This window comes from Narcine bancroftii, chromosome 1 (assembly GCF_036971445.1).
Source record: "Narcine bancroftii isolate sNarBan1 chromosome 1, sNarBan1.hap1, whole genome shotgun sequence".
Taxonomy (NCBI): domain Eukaryota; kingdom Metazoa; phylum Chordata; class Chondrichthyes; order Torpediniformes; family Narcinidae; genus Narcine; species Narcine bancroftii.
In genome coordinates, this window is record NC_091469.1 from 239,648,556 (window position 1) to 239,665,447 (window position 16,892).

At 37.3% G+C, this 16,892-nt stretch overlaps 1 protein-coding gene across 1 annotated transcript in view; it reads right to left on the bottom strand.

Moving 5' to 3' along the window:
* Positions 1-9,187: 9,187 nt before the first annotated feature.
* The window catches only part of snx2 (sorting nexin 2), a 51,212-nt gene continuing 43,507 nt past the window's right edge, over positions 9,188-16,892 (bottom strand). The window contains exons 13-15 of the mRNA XM_069893537.1: positions 14,703-14,783; positions 14,553-14,624; positions 9,188-9,670 (exon numbers count right to left, since the gene is read on the bottom strand). Coding sequence (XP_069749638.1) covers positions 9,620-9,670; positions 14,553-14,624; positions 14,703-14,783 — 204 coding nt within the window. The 3' untranslated portion in view covers positions 9,188-9,619. The remainder of the gene's footprint in view (positions 9,671-14,552; positions 14,625-14,702; positions 14,784-16,892) is intronic.

The window sequence follows — 16,892 nt, forward strand, 5'->3', positions numbered from 1 at the left end:
GGGAAAGGTAAAGGCTACTTGTCTCTTGGAGCTGGATACTGGACTTTCAATGTGGGAAAGGTAAAGACTACTTGTGTCTTGGTTTTGTGTACAGGACCAACAATGCGGTAAAGATAAAGGCGACTTGTGTCTTGGATCTGGATACTGGACATTCAATGTGGGAAAGGTAAAGGTTATTATGTCTTGGAGCTGGATACTGGACTTTCAATGTGGGAAATGTAAAGGCAACATGTGTCTTGGAGCTGCATACTGGACCTTCAACGTGTTACTGGCTCCGTGTGTCTTGGCGCTTAATGATCGGTCTCTTGGTCATATCACTTTTAATCATCACTGAAGCTTTCTATCTGATTGTCTAATCCCTTCACCCTCTTGTGCAGTATAGAGCAGGTACAAAAGATACATAACTGTCATTTCGGGTGTGAGCCCTTCCTCCAGGTTCAGAGAAATATCAGAAGGCATCTGAATAAAATGGGAGTGTTGTGGGGGGTGGGGAGAAAGCATGGTCCCATAGGCCAGTTAGTGGTGGAGAAGGAAGGGAGGGCAAGTCAGCAAGCAGGGGGGAAGGGGGCAGGGGGAAAGAGTCATTCAAATTTTGACATTCCGCACAGTAACAGGCCATTTTGGCCTACGAGCCTGTGCCATCCAATTTTCACTAAATTCTCCTACAGCCCCAGTCTGCCTTGAAGGGTGGGAGGAAACTGGAGCCCCTGAGGAAAACCCCCACTTTGACTAAGGGAGAACGTACAAACTCATTGCAGCGCAGCAGAGCAGGTTGGCAGAAACCAGAATTTTTTTAAAAATTTTTTATTTTTCACACTATAAGCCACATTGATCAAGATACATACATTTTCCTTTTCAAATATATAGTGTCGTTTTCTCCCCCCCTTTTCCCCTCCCACCCTCCCTACCTCCCCTCCCATTCATTTAAAATTCAGAATCTAAGATACATTAAACCCGTCAAACAATGTTGTCATTCAATAAAAATAAAGAAGAAATTCCACTGCGTCAGTTCTTTTCATTCTCTTCTCCTTCTGTCATTTTAGGTGGTAGATGTCCCCGGTAGGTTTTCTCTATTATGTTTCATGTATGGCTCCCAAATTTGTTCAAATATTGTAATATTATTTCTTAAATTATATGTTATTTTTTCTAATGGAATACATTTATTCATTTGTATATACCATTGTTGTATTCTCAAGTTATCTTTTAATTTCCAGGCTGACATAATACATTTTTTTGCTACAGCTAGGGCTATCATAACAAATCTTTTTTGTTCACCATCCAAATCAAGTCCAAAATCTTTGTTTTTTATGTTACTTAGGAGGAAGATCTCTGGGTTTTTTTGGTATATTGATTTTTGTGATTTTATTTAATATCTGGTTTAGATCTTCCCAAAACTTTTCCACTTTTTCACATGTTCAAATTGCATGAGTTTTTGTTCCCATTTCCTTTTTACAGCGAAAACATCTGTCAGATACTGTTTGGTCCCATTTATTAAACTTTTGAGGTGTAATGTATCGCCTGTGTATCCAGTTATATTGTATCATACGTAACCTCGTATTTATTGTATTTCTCATAGTTCCTGAGCATAACTTCTCCCATGTTTCCTTCTTTATGTTTAGATCTTGTTCCCATTTTTGTTTTGTTTTACCATTTGTTTCCTCATTCTCCTTTTCTTGTAGTTTAATATACATGTTTGTTATAGATTTTTTGATTATCATTGTGTCTCTAAATCACATATTCAAATTTACTTCCCTCTGATAACCTCAGACTGCTTCCCAATTTGTCCTTCAAGTAGGATTTCAGTTGGTAGTATGCCAACACTGTGTCGTGAGTTATATTATATTTATCCTTCATTTGTTCAAAGGATAATAATCTATTTCCCGAAAAGCAATTTCTATTCTTTGATCCCTTTTTTCTCCCATTCTCTACAGGAAAGGTTATCTATTGTAAAAAGGATTAGCTGATTTTGCGTCAGTATTAGTTTTGGTAGTTGGTAATTTGTTTTATTCCTTTCTACATGAATCTTCTTCCAAATATTGAGCAGATGATGTAATACTGGGGAATTCCTACGTTGTACCAATTTTTCATCCCATTTATATAATATATGTTCGGGTATCTTCTCTCCTATTTTATCTAGTTCTAATCTAGTCCAATCTGGCTTTTCCCTTGTTTGATAAAAATCTGATAGGTATCTTGTGTGGCTCTAATAATTTTTAAAGTTTGGCAGTTGTAAGCCTCCTTGTTTATACCATTCTGTTAATTTATCTCGTGCTATCCTTGGTTTCCCCCCTTTCCATAAAAATGTCCTTATTATTTTCTTTAACTCCTTGAAGAATTTCTCTGTCAAGTGTATTGGCAATGCCTGAAATAGGTATTGTATCCCTGGGAAAATGTTCATTTTAATACAGTTTATCCTTCCTATCAGTGTTAGTGGTCAGTCTTTCCAATGCTCTAAGTCGTCCTGTAATTTTTTCATTAGTGGATAATAATTGAGTTTATATAGATGGCCGAGGTTTTTATTTATTTGTATACCTAGGTATCGCATTGCTTGCATTTGCCATCTGAATGGTGATTCTTTCTTAAATTTTGAGAAATCAGCATTATTTATTGCATTGCTTCACTTTTATTTGTGATAATCTTGTATCCCGTCACTTCTCCATATTCCTCCAATTACTTATGTAATTCTTTTATTGATATTTCTGGTTCTGTTAAGTATACTATAGCGTCATCTGCAAATAAACTGATTTTATATTCCTTGTCTTTTATTTTTATCCCTTTTATTTTATTTTCTGTTCTTATCAGTTCTGCTGGTGGTTCTATGGCTAACGCGAACAATAAGGGCGATAGTGGGCATCCCTGCCTTGTTGATCTGCTTAAGTTAAATTGTTTTGATATATATCCATTTACTGTCACTTTCGCCAATGGCCCCTTATATAATGCTTTAATCCAATTAATATACTTCTCTGGTAGGTTGAATTTTTGTAGTACTTTGAATAAATAATTCCATTCTACTCTGTCAAAGGCCTTCTCTGCATCTAAAGCAACCACTGCTGTTGGAGCTTTATTCCCTTCTACTGCATGAATTAAGTTAATAAATTTACAAATATTGTCTGTTGTTCATCTTTTTTTAATAAATCCAGTTTGATCTAGATTTACTAGTTTTGGTACATAGTCGGCTAATCTGTTTGCTAATAGTTTAGCTATTATCTTATAATCTGTGTTAAGATATTGGTCTATATGACGCTGGTGCGAGTGGATCTTTCCCTGTCTTTGGTATTACTGTAGTTATTGCTGTTTTGCATTAATCTGGTATGTTTTGTGTTTTATCAATCTGGTTGATTACTTCCAGGAGGGGAGGAATTAATAAATCTTTAAATGTTTTATAGAATTCTATTGGGAATCCATCCTCTCCTGGTGTTTTATTATTCGGTAGTTTTTTTTATTATCTCTTGTATTTCTACTATTTCACATGGTTCTGTTAATTTATTTTGTACCTCTGTTTGTAATTTCGGTAGTTCAATTTTAGCTAAAAATTCATCTATTTTGTCTTCTTTCCCTTTGTTTTCAGTTTGATATAATTGTTTGTAGAATTCTCTTAAGTTTTCATTAATCTCCGTTGGATTATATGTGATTTGTTTGTCTTTTTTCCTTGATGCCAATACCATTCTCTTAGTTTGTTCTGTCTTAAGCTGCTATGCTAGAATTTTGTGCATTTTTTCTCCTAGTTCATAATATTTCTGTTTTGTCTTCATGATGTTCTTCTCCACCTTATATGTTTGTAGTGTTTCATATTTTATTTTTTTATCTGCCAATTCTCTTCTTTTAGTTGTGTCTTCCTTCATTGCTAATTCTTTTTTCTATATTTGCTGTTTCCTGATTGGAGTCCTTCTTCATCTTGGTTACATAACTTATTATTTGCCCTCTGATGAACGTTTTCATTGCATCCCAGTGTAAACTTATCATTCACTGATTCCGTATTTATTTCAAAGTACATTTTAATTTGTTGTTCAATGAATTCTCTAAAAAATCCTGCCTTTTAAGTTGCATGGAGTTTAATCTCCATCTATACATTCTTGGAGGGATGTCCTCTAACTCTATTGTCAATATCAGGGGTGAGTGGTCCAATAATATTCTAGCTTTATATTCTGCTTTCCTAACTCTGTCTTGCATGCGAGCTGATAACAGAAATAGGTCTATTCTTGAGTATGTTTTATGTCTACCCGAATAATATGAATATTTCTTTTCCTTTGGGTGTTGTTTCCTCCATATATCCAAAAGTTGCATTTCTTGCATCGATTTAATTATAAATGTGGTTACTTTGTTCTTTCTGTTAATTTTGATTCAAACATGGATAAAACTGGGAAAAAAATTAAGGTTGAAATCCCCTCCTATTAGTATGTTCCCTTGCCTGTCTGCTATCTTCAAAAAAATATCTTGCATAAATTTTTGATCTTCTTCGTTAGGTGAATATTCATTGAGTAAATTCCAAAACTCCGAATATATCTGACATTTTATCATTACATATCTCCCTGCTGGATCTATTATTTCCTCTTCTATTTTAATTGGTACATTTTTACTAATTAATATAGCTACTCTAGCTTTTGAATTATATGACGCTGCTGTTACATGTCCTATCTAATCTCTCTAATTTCTTGTGCTCCACTTCAGTTAAGTGTGTTTCTTGCATGAATGCTATATCAATTTTTTTCTTTTTTCAGTAAATTTAGCAGTTTCTTCCTTTTGATTTGGTTATGTATTCCATTAATATTTAAAGTCATATAGTTCAACATAGCCATTTCATACTTTGTTTACCTTTCCTTTTCGTTTCCTCATCATCACCTTTCCTTCTTATCCATTTCTGATTTTTTTTGAACACTTTATAAGACAACATTTCTAAAACATCAAACATTTCCCTTATTCTCCTATGTAAAATTTCTTTAACCCCACTATCCTCTCCCCTTCCTGAGTTGCCCTTTATCCCTTGTTGGGCAACCACATCTCCCCTCTCTATTTGGATTTGCCAATTCACTCGCAAGCGTCAATTGATTTCGCAGTGACCGTAACTCCTCCCCACCCAGCCCCCCCTCAAAAGATTTTAATTTTCATATACAACAAAGGTCACTCTCTTAATTCCCTCCTTACTTCCACTCTTCCCTTTCTTTCCCTTATTAATTCTTACCTATACTCTATTTTTTAAATACACATACACACATGTACACCCATATATACATACACACACACACACACATACATATAGTTCGTGGTCATTTTTGTTCTCGTTACATGTCTTCATCTCTCTGTCTGTTTTATAGTTGTTCTGCAAATTTTCATGCTTCCTCCGGATCCAAGACTAGTCTGTTTTGCTGCCCTGGAATAACTATTTTAAGTACCGCTGGGTACTTTAGCATAAATTTATATCGCTTTTGCAGTATTAAACTCCTCCCTCTTCTTCAGGAGTTCAAAACTTATATCTGGATAGAAAAAAAATTTTTGACCTTTGTATTCCAGTGGCTTTTTGTCTTCTCTTATTTTCTTCATTGCTTTCTCCAATATATTTTCTCTTGTTGTATATCTTAGGAATTTTACTAAAATGGATCTTGGTTTTTGTTGTGGTTGTGGTTTAGGGGCTAATGTTCCGTGTGCCCTTTCGATTTCCATTTCTTCCTGTAATTCTGGTCTTCCTAGGACCCTGGGGATCCAATCTTTTATAAATTCTCTCATATTCTTGCCTTCTTCATCTTCCTTAAGGCCCACTATCTTTATATTATTTCTTCTATTATAATTTTCCATTATATCTATCTTCTGAGCTAACAGCTCTTGTGTCTCTTTAACTTTTTTATTAGATTCTTCTAATTTCTCTTTTAAGTCCTCTACTTCCATTTCTACGGCTGTTTCTCGTTCTTCCACCTTGTCCACTCTTTTTCCTATATCTGACATGACCATCTCTAATCTATTCATTTTTTTCATCTGTACTTTATATTCTCCTTTTTATTTCACTAAATTCTTGTGATTGCCATTCTTTTATTGATTCCACGTATTCTTTAAAAAAATATATCCATGTACTTGCCCTTCCCTTCTTCTTCCATTTCTGTGTTCTTCCTCTGGGTTGGTCATCTGTTGTTTCTTTGATTTCCTTTTACTCTCTTCTTTCTTGCTCTCGTTATTTTCTGTGTTTTCCTCTTGTTGTTGTGGTGTGGCTGTCATTCTCAGCTGTGGAGATCGTCTCCTCAGCTGGTCCCCCCTCCCGTCAGTTTTTTTTTTGTCTTGCGCATCGCGCATCCGCACTCTTGCTTGGCTCTGTGAACCATTTTTGTAGTCCCGAACTCGGGACTTCCAATGACCTGAGGGAGCGGGCTTCTCTCTCCACAGCGGGCCTCCTCGGACAGGTAAGGCCTTCACCTTCTTCTTCCAATGTCTTCTCTTTTTCCCGTTGCTTTCGACTTTTCTTTCTTCGTTGCCATTTTCTTCCCATCTTTACTTTCACTTTAGTTTTCGTGTTTGTGCCTTTGCGTTTTCTCTTTTTTTTTAAACTTTTCCGGAGAGGGCTGGAGTTTCCCGACCGGCCACTACTCCATCACGTGACTCCTCCCAGAAACCAGAGAAGTTGATGTTAATGGCATGTTGCTGGAGAGTGCCCAGATGGAAAAAAAAAATCAGGGGTAATTTCCCCAATCTGAGTGGTCTTGGGATAGTCCATGAGGCCATTCAAGCATGTGAGTATGGACCACATGTAGAGTGAATCAGTCCTGGGGGTTCACGAGTGTTGCTTCTTTTGAAAAGCCTGGGGTCCTGGACTGTGGTGAGGGAGGTGTGGACACATGTAGTACCTCCTGCAGCCAGTCAGAGGTGCAGATGTTTCTGGTAGTGAAATCCCGTTGTCAGTGCCAGAAATTTCGGAGGCTCGTGATGATGAGGGGAAACTTGTCATTTGAGTCTGGGGGGCCAGGGCTGTGTTGATGGTGGTGAAAGGAAAGCAATGTTTTCAAATAGAATTCTTGCAGAAGTGTGGTCGATGTTGTGAGAGTTGGTGTATTTGTAAAATACAATGGTGGAAAGCTAATCTCCCAAGTTGGAGACAGAGTTCCAGAAAGGAAAGAGTGTTGTTGGAGAATTGCTACAGTTTTTTTTCCAGCATTGTTTTTACAGATAAATGACCTTTTTACTTTCTAGGGAAGCTGCATGACCTGTTTCGTTTAAGATTTGGACTTAAAAGGCACTTCCAAACTACAATGCACAAAAATGCTGTAGAAATTTGGTCACTTTCTCAACCACGAATCCAAGATTGAAGGTAAGCCAAAGGAGATTCACTCAGCCAATTTCTGGCATAAAGGGACTTGAAGAGGTAGATTTCTGCTTGTAATCATCACACACAATGGTCAGAGCTGGTCACTTAAAATGGAGGTGTCGACATTTCATCTAAAATTCTGCTTCCAAGGGCAGATTAGGTAAAATGTGTACATCAATAAATCTGAAATATCAAGGATTATGGGAACTGGTACAAAAGATTTGAGGCCAGATCACCCACAATCCATTGCAATGATGTAATTGATGTCCACTCCTATCAAAGTAGGATCAAAATCAAAGCAACAACTGTTAAACAGCTAAACATAATTACAGGGACATACCACAAATTCTTGGCACAAAAACATTCCTATCCTTCAGAATAGCAGTGATTGAACTGTGAGCTTATTCCTTTTGTTGGAGGGAGGGGAGTGAGTAGGAGTTATCCAAAGTAGTTCCAAGTCCAAATATTAAAAAAATATTCTATTCTCTCTCTCTCTCTCTCTCTCTCTCTCCCCCCACAACCACAGGATTTAAAAGCTAAATTTTGCAGGCTCAATATACAATTTATTGTCTGATTTTCACCCCAACCATCGACTTAACAATAGGCCCTTTTTCACTGGCACTTTGTCCTAGGAATTAACCAATTAAGGGTCCAGTGGAACAAGGACACTTCCATCCATTCGATTTAAAGGTAGACTCATTGATCCCTGAGGATGAGGGGTGTTCAGTGGAAAAGCAGTCAGTGTCCTGGTTAAAGGTGGCCCAGTGGAAACAGCACAAACAGCTTCCTATCCTGGGCCGCCAGTGGAAAAAGGGGTAATGGTAGACAGTTAGATGACACACCACAAACCATTTCATTTCTTCTTAATGCAAAAGACATTGGAAGCATCCCATATCCTTGTAAAATGAGTAGCATTTGTTAAACCCCAGTCGTGCATTGAACATTAGACCATATCATAAAGGATAGAATTACATCATATGGCCATCAAATCTGTTGTCATTTGATGTAGTTTCCTCAACTCCATTCTACCTTCTCCCATGACATCCTGACTACTCAAAAATCTGTCTCCACTTTAAATATATACAATGGCTGTTTCCACAGCCATCTCTGGCAATGAATTCCACAGATTCAGAGCCCTCTGGTGCAAGTTTCCCTTCTGTATTCTAAAGGTCTGCCCTTTTATTCTGAGGCTAAGCCCCAACTAAAATATCTCCACTTCCACTCTACAGACTAGTTATTGAAAATTACCAAGGAATTTGTGATAGATTTGTTTTTGGGTAAAGGTTTAAACCTACACAACCTTCGCATTCTAAATTCACACATTTTGTTTTGGCATGAGCGCAACACACCCCAATTCTTAACGGCAGACTTTTGAATCAAAAATTGAAAAAATACACTAATTTTAAAATCCAGTTGCTCAAAATATTGCAAAATATTTTACAGCATTAGATGGCAATGGAACAGTAACCCAAAAAAATTATCACTAAAAGACTTGCATCAGCTTGCTTCATATCAAGGTATCCATTCGTTACAAGAAGAATTTTGCTGGCAAGCCCAAATATTGGGCATCTCCAAATTGCCCTAAAAAGGGTGATGAGCCACCATGTTGGTATTTCCATATAATTAATGGGTGAAAAGATTTAAGCCAAGCTAATGGGAGCACTTTTCAGTCAGCACAAGACTTGGAAAAAAACAAAGGGAAACTGTTGCACTGGAATACAGTTCAGTTCCTGGAACAATATCCTAAAATAGAATGAGTGATTGACCATCATCTTCTGAAGGACTTTTTATTGGACATCTGCAGGAAAAAAAACTATTTAACATTAAACAGTGTTCGTAATCTTAAAAGCAATTTAAATTTGAATATTGGGAAAGCAGTTTAAAAAAACTGGACTATATAAGTGAACTGTATATCCCTTTATTATAGTAACAAAGATCAAAATTCATGATTTCTATACAGGAATAGTGAATTTGTTTCACAATTTACAATTAGTTATATGAAAATTCAGTTTATAGATCTCAAGAATGAAACAAGTGCTATTACAGCAAAACCTCAGTTCCAGCACTGACAATGCGCACTTCACTGCAAAACAAAAAGCTGTACGGTCATATTCAATTCAGCAACTACTGCAGAATTTCATTCCACAATCCAGTTTGTTCTGAGTGGATTAGGTCATGCAGCTGGTTGACAAAATAGAAGAATTTCTTAAACCACTTTTGGAATGCAGTGTTACAATTTAAAACATATATAGTGGTTATGTTGGAATTATGTCAGTGCCTAGTATGGAACCAGTTGTAAACAAGAGACAGGCCACGCTTCACCTCATTGGAATTTCATGCGATTGCTTTGGCTTCTGGCAAGAATGCCTCCCAGTATTTTATTAACTGAAAAATAATTCAAAAGATTGGTATCAGATTTAGATATATAGTGTAACACATTTAACTATCACTGGACAACCACGATTATGCTTCCTGAACAAGGATATATTTTAGAATCTGGGCTGCTTATCTGAAATATCACCTTAAAAATTTCCTATCATATCCTTTTTTTAAAAAATATAGATACAGCCTATTTTTGTGATTTCCTACTATAGTTTGTCTACTCATATAATGCCCACAAAACAAGCTGGTTTGGTCAGTCCAAGCATTTGCAGCTGCTATGCAAATGTCTGAGGCCCAGGCATGCTTGGAAGGCATTTAAAGATGTGAGAATTTTCTTGGCAATGACAGAGCACCACATGACATCCAGCTGATTGACAATGTCCTCAAAGAAGACAAAACCATGAAGTGCCACACCTGGTTCTATCACTGTCAGCTACAGGACAAGAAAAGACTGGTGCCTGTGATGTTGCAGGCCACGTTAACAGTCTTTACTCCAGCTAAGATATTTACAAGAGGCACTGCCTTAAGAGAGCAGCCTCTATCTTTAAGAGCCTTCATCACCCAGGCCATGCCCTCTTCACTCTGCTACCATCAGCAAAATGGTACAGGAGCCCAAATGCAAGCACTCAGCGACATCAGGTCCCTGAATGATCAATGAAACAAAGACACTGCCTTTCTTTGACTTTTTTTGCACTATTTTTATTTATTGTTGTCGTTTATAAGAATGCTTGCACTGTGATTGATGCTGCCACAAAACAACACATTTTGTGACCTGTTCATGACAATAAAATCTAATTCATTAAAAATTCATTTTCTGCATTTGCGCTTGGGCTTCTTCCCAGCTGCTCTTGGTACAGTCAGTGACAAACATGGTGAAAGGTTTATAACCATAGAACATTGCAGCACAGAAACAGGCCCCTTCAGTCCTTCTAGTCTGTGCCAAACTATTATTCAGCCTAGTCCCACTGACCTACATCCAATCCATAGCGCCACCCCCCCTACCTCTCCCATCCATTTATTTGTCAAAATTCTTCTTAAATTTTAAAATTGATCCTGCATTCACCACTTCAGCTGGCAGCTCGTTCCACTCTCCCACATGATGGAATATTTGGAAATGTTTTGGGGAGATAAATTGGTAAAATTGCAGAGGGTTACATACATACACTTTAAAACAGATCTTATTTGAAATACTTTACAGAAACTGAAGAATGCTATGCACATTTCAAAAGTAGGTGCTAAATGAAATGTCATGAAATGAACAGACTATCGTCTTGGAAGAACAACTGGAGTAGGGTTGTCTGTTTTGGACTTTTTTTGCAAGGCTTTTGACCTCTGCAAAGTGCTCACTCAGAGGTCATTGAGAGGTTTGTTTACCTAAAAAAACAGATGGGAGCAGAAGACTAACTCCTATTTTTTGCTGGAGAAGGAGGGGGTTTTGCAAGTAAGAAGGTACATGTGGCTGGCAGTTGGAATCTGAGAGAGAGACACAGCTGCAACAAGCAAGGAGGAGCTTGTTGGAACTGAAACAGAAACTCCAGCGTGGCAGATGGCTGCAAGTGCTATCTGTCTGATGTTTCTCTTGGAATAAGTGGAACAGAAAGGAACTCTGGTAGCCTGAAAGAAAGAGGTCATCATCTGGAGAACCCTGATGGGGCAGGTTTCATCAGCAAGACATTGAGGTGACTAATGGTGGTACCTCAGGTGTGGAAATCCTGGAACAACAAATCTATCTCTGCAAACCTACAAGAACCTTCCTGAGCGGTAAACATTTAACTTTCAAGCACTGGTGAACTTCATACTGTGCACACAATTTAACATGTATAGTGATTGTCTGCAACCAGAGAACTTGGAAGAATGAGAAGTGATATTGAACTGTGAATCAAAGAACTTTTCTTAAATTTACATACACAGGCGCTTAGAATTAGAAGGGGGTTAGGTTAGTTAAGTCAATAGTGATAAGTTAAAGTTTGATTCTGTTTTCATGTTTAAAGACAATTAAAAACAATTTTTGTTGAACTACTTGTGGTGAATGTCTATTGCTGCTGGGTTTTGAGGACCTTTGGGCTTGTAACACACCACTCTATGTAATTAAGTTCCCCTAAACATTTCCCCATTTCACATTTAAACCATGTCCTCTGGTTTGTATCTCAGTGGAAAATGTTTACTTCCATTTACTCTGTCCATACCCCTCATAATTTTAAATGCCTATCAAATAAAGTCTTCACCCGTTTAACCTTTCCCTGTAATTCAGTTACTGAAGTCTGATCAACATCCTAGTAAACCCTCTCTGCACTCATTCAATCTTACTGATATCTTTCCTGTAATTAGGTGACCAAAACTGCACACAACACAGGTCAAGCACCCCTTATCCAAAATGCTTGGGACCTGACTTTTTTGGTCTTTGGGTTTCTTCCCCCCAGATTTTGGAATAACTGAACTAAGCAGCAGAGAATCACCAGCAGGTTAAACAGCAACAGCGAACAACGGCAGCTTTTTGAGTGCCGACATGATGTCACAAGTGGAATATTAACATGAAATATGTTTAGTACTTTTCAAAAAAAAAACACTATGTACAAGACCACCTCCCTGACCATTCTTCCCCCCACTGCTTCCAGTCCCCAAGTATGGTTCATGCTTCTGCCCGGGAGCCCGAGGCGACTTCTTCGATGCGGATGGCACCGTAATGATGTTGAAAATGGAGTCACCGACTCTGGCTGTAGCTGATGAAGTCTTGGACCCAGCACCATTTGGCACCTTCCCAGCCAGAAACAGATTTTTTTTAATATAAAAGGTTATTGTCATCAAACTGGCGTGAACAGAGCATCAGAACCCCACAAGTCAGGTCTTGAATTTTTTCAATTTGAGACATCATATCTATGCTAAAAAAGTTTTTTGGATCTTTTCAGTTTTTGGATAAGGGAGACTCAACCTGTACCGCAAATTTGGCCTCATCAATGTCATACAATTTTACCATAACATCCTAATTCCTATACTCAGTATTTTAAGAAGGCCAATATGCAAATGCTCTCTGCAACTCTGTGTACCTGTGACGCACTTTCAGGGAATTATGGGTCTGTTCGACCACACTCCTCAGTGCCCGACCATTTACCATGCATGTCCTTTCTTGGTTTGTCCTTCCAAAAATATTACACCTCACACTTGTCTGCATTAAATTTCATCTGCCATTTTTCAGATCCCTCTGCAAGCTTTGAAAATCTTTTTCGCTTTCCACAATGCCTACAATCTTTTGTCATCTGCAAACTTACTGATCTTCCAGATCATTGATATAGATGACAAACAATAATGGTCCCATCAACGATCCCTGAGGCACACCACTCATCACAGATTTCCAGAATCAATCATATACTATCACTCTCTAGTTTCTCCCACAAAGCCAATGTCAATCCAATTTACTAGCTCACTATGACCACCAAGCGTCTGAATCTTCCCAACTAACATCCCATGGAGGACTTGTCAAAGGCCCTACTAAAGTTCACATAGACAACATCCACATCCTTTCTTTCATCAAGTTTACTGATAACCTCCTAAAATCTCCATCATGCACAAAACCATGTTGACCATCCCTAATCAATTCCTGACTATCCCAACACTTGTTTATCCAATCTCTTTGATGACTTTCCAATAATTTACCTCCTACTGATGTCAGGCTCACCAGCCTACAATTTCCATGGTTACTTTTGGAGCCTTCTTCAAACAATGGAACAACGCAAGCTACCTGTCAATCCTCCAGTACCACACCCACGGCTGAGGACATTTTAAATATTTATGCTGTCGCCCTTGCAATTTCTACACGAGTCTCCCTCAAGGTTCGAGGGAATATCTTGCAAGGATTTTGGAATTTATCCACCCTTATTTGCTGTAAGACAGCAAACACTTTCTCCTCTTTAATCTGAATGTTTTCTTCACTTCCCTTGCCTCTATGCCAGTTTGCTGAGTAAATACTGGTGCAAAAATTAAAAAAAAAAGATCTCCCCCATCTCTTCTGGCTGCATACATAGCCGACCACTCTGATCTTCAAGGGGGGGCCAGGACTTTACGACCATGGAAAAACTATCAGGGGAACTGGAATCCATCAATGAACTAACACAATGTGTCAGCATTATGTGATTAAATCAACTTTTATTGAATTTGGTACGTTTAATGTTTCTCCAACTTCCTAAGTGATACAGGAAATCCGAAATGATCTTCGTGCTCGGCTTGAAGTTGTCTATCATAATTCCAATATTTTTTCAAGAAGCAAACCTTTTGTGGGAAAAAAAGTTGTCCAATGTAATTACTACAAAACCTTGTATTTTCATAACACAAGAAGTGAAGTTCTCATCTTCGTGAAGTGCTTGTGTTCAGAGGGTGGACAGTAACACTAATGATAAAAAGCCATTTATAACCTATTTTCTCCCCAGTGATAGATGCTAAAGCAGAGATGTACAAAATATGACTGGTCCTCACAGTTCCCCTTGCCTTTCTCCCTCGCCCCCATCGTCAAAAGCATGTGTAAAAATCTATCTGGATATTACTGCAAGTTTTAAAGACTTGTTCAAGTATAACAATATCATATACATCTGATTTCTGGACAGCTATTAAAAAAAAATTCAAAATGTGCTCAACATTAGTGGAAGGCCAGATTTTCCATAGAATCCGTTTTCTGTAAAATGACAAACAAGGTCCAATTACAGAAATTTAAAACAATGAACAAGATAACAAAATCAGTGAACCGGTACGGACTCGAAGGGCCTGTTTCTGCTCCGTAAATGGTTATATGGTTATAAACAAATCAAGTATCAATATACCAAAAATCTAATTCAAGCTCATAGCTAACAGATACTTCATAATATGAAATTAGAATCCCCCAAGGTTATTAACTTACTTGTTGCTGAGTGTGTACTAAAGATTCAAGGTACTTGATTATAACAGATTTGAAATCCTTTATTCTCTCTTTCTACAAATGAAAGAGAAAAAAGATCAAAAACAGCTCACAATAATTTATACAAATTTACAGAAACATCTTTCCACCAACCTCAAATCTTCCTACTTCCTTGCGAATGGTTTTTGAGATTTGTTCAAAATCTCTTTCACCTTGTTGAACTCTTGCCTCCCACTAGAAATGGAAGGAAATTACTGTTAAGACATTTAGTCATATTGCTAAGCATTTAAAATATTATTTTTAAAAGTAGATCTCAACCGTTCACAAATCAAGCTGTGAAAAATCCAAGAGTATTAAAATGAGGGAAAGGACAATTAAAAATTAGAACATTAAAAAGTTGTTTCAATGCCTGCTTGTAATTTTATAAAAATAGCTAATGATCGAGATTATAAAAAAGTAAACATGGAAATAACAAAACTACAACTAGCTTGGAACAAGCAAATCTGACAGCCACACCTCCAATCCTGATCTTGCACATCTTTTCCTTTTCAACCTATCACAAGTTGGTTTTATCAACACTTCAATTAATAAGGGGCTCCATTACTGTCCCTCGGCAACCAAAACTATTTTTTCCACATTGTGCAGCTACCTGCAGCCCAAAATCTATTCATTCTTACAAGATATTTAGTGATAGAATCTTGTGCATACTACCCAAAACGCCCAACTCAAACGATCAACTTTTAAAATTATCTTTCAACTTGAAATTCTTTCATCCACTTTTTGGCCCATCTGCTAACCTGATCTCATCCAAAACACATGCTCTGGAAAATTTTAAGAAATGCACGTTAAAATGAAAACAGGAATACAATTGCAAGATCTTCTTCCAATATGGTGTTTAAGAAATATCAAAAAATATTTAACTAGTATTCAAAACGAGTTCCCAAAGATGAAAGTGGCTGTCAAACAAATGAAATAATTGAAAATTTTGATCAAATTGCAATGCTGCAACATGTGATGGTTTTCGAAGCTTTCAATTAAAAAGTGAGTGCATCTTCATTCAACTTGTGGAGTTTTCTGGAGTAAATGCACATTGAGATTAGGAATACATTTTTTTTGCCTTAAACCTCCCACCCAATTTCTCCATTTATCCAACTTGCAGAACCAAGCCGCAATTTTACAAAGCAGAAAAGATACTTAACCTTGACCCTCAAATACTCTTCAATTTATTACAAAGGGGAGTACAGTTTTAGAATTATAATGTTGCCATTATAAATGATGCAGCATTAAATAAAATGAACGAAACATTTATTTACATGATGCTAGCCAGCTTCAATTCCAGCTCTTCACTCTTCTGTCCATCTACCTGCTGCTGCATATTTCCCCACCCTGGGCATTAAATGCAAGTTGTTATAAATTAGCACAATTTACAAAAATCAAAATGAAAAAATGTGATGCTCCAGAGCTTTTTACCTTGGTGAAATTTAAAAATGTTGGAATCAATTTTCCTTCAACTGTTTATGAGCATTGGCTTAGTTTGCAGCACCCATATTTTGGAGCATTGGCTCGCTTGGAAACAAGACTTTCTGCATTGAATTTGCACAACTCATTTCCAGCATTGATTACTTCAGCATCTACAGTTGTTTTTTGCATTTTCAGTTTAATATTCTTATAGTCTGACATGCCTCAACCAAATTACATTTTACACATTGAAAGTAGAGGCTAGTATCGGACCACAGCCACTGATCAAATGGATGACATCCAGCTGACTGTCCTCAAATTATTGTTACTTGCCAATGTGGCTACAAAACATGCTGAATTTTGTATTTAATGGCATTCCAGTGGTAGTATTCCACCATTAATAGCATTTAATTCTTGTCAACAAATACTTAACCTCTGCAAAGTGTCCAAAAGTGTGCAGAACCATCAACTTTCACATTGGATAATATTCCCTGATTAAGTGTTTATTCTAATTCCTCCTGTACAAAGAATAATAATTGATCAAACAGACACAACTGGTTTCAATCTTGTCCAACTCCTTGGCAAAATCTGGTTTTCGAGCCCGTTGGACATCAATAAAGCTTAACGTCCACAAATTAAAATATACCATCGTTATAGCAAATATTCAATAATATTACAATGTACTGGCTGCTTAATTAGGTAAACCAAATTCAGATCCACGCTGCCTTTAAATTGATGCAAAGAAGTAATGACGAAGTAGGTGAGAGAGACTGGGGTGACAGACTGTTGTATACTCACAAAATCCTTGTCGAGGTTCTTCCAAAGAAATGTCCTTTTCAGGCGAGTGGCAATCAAAACTCCCCTTTACTTTGGGAACACTAAGTG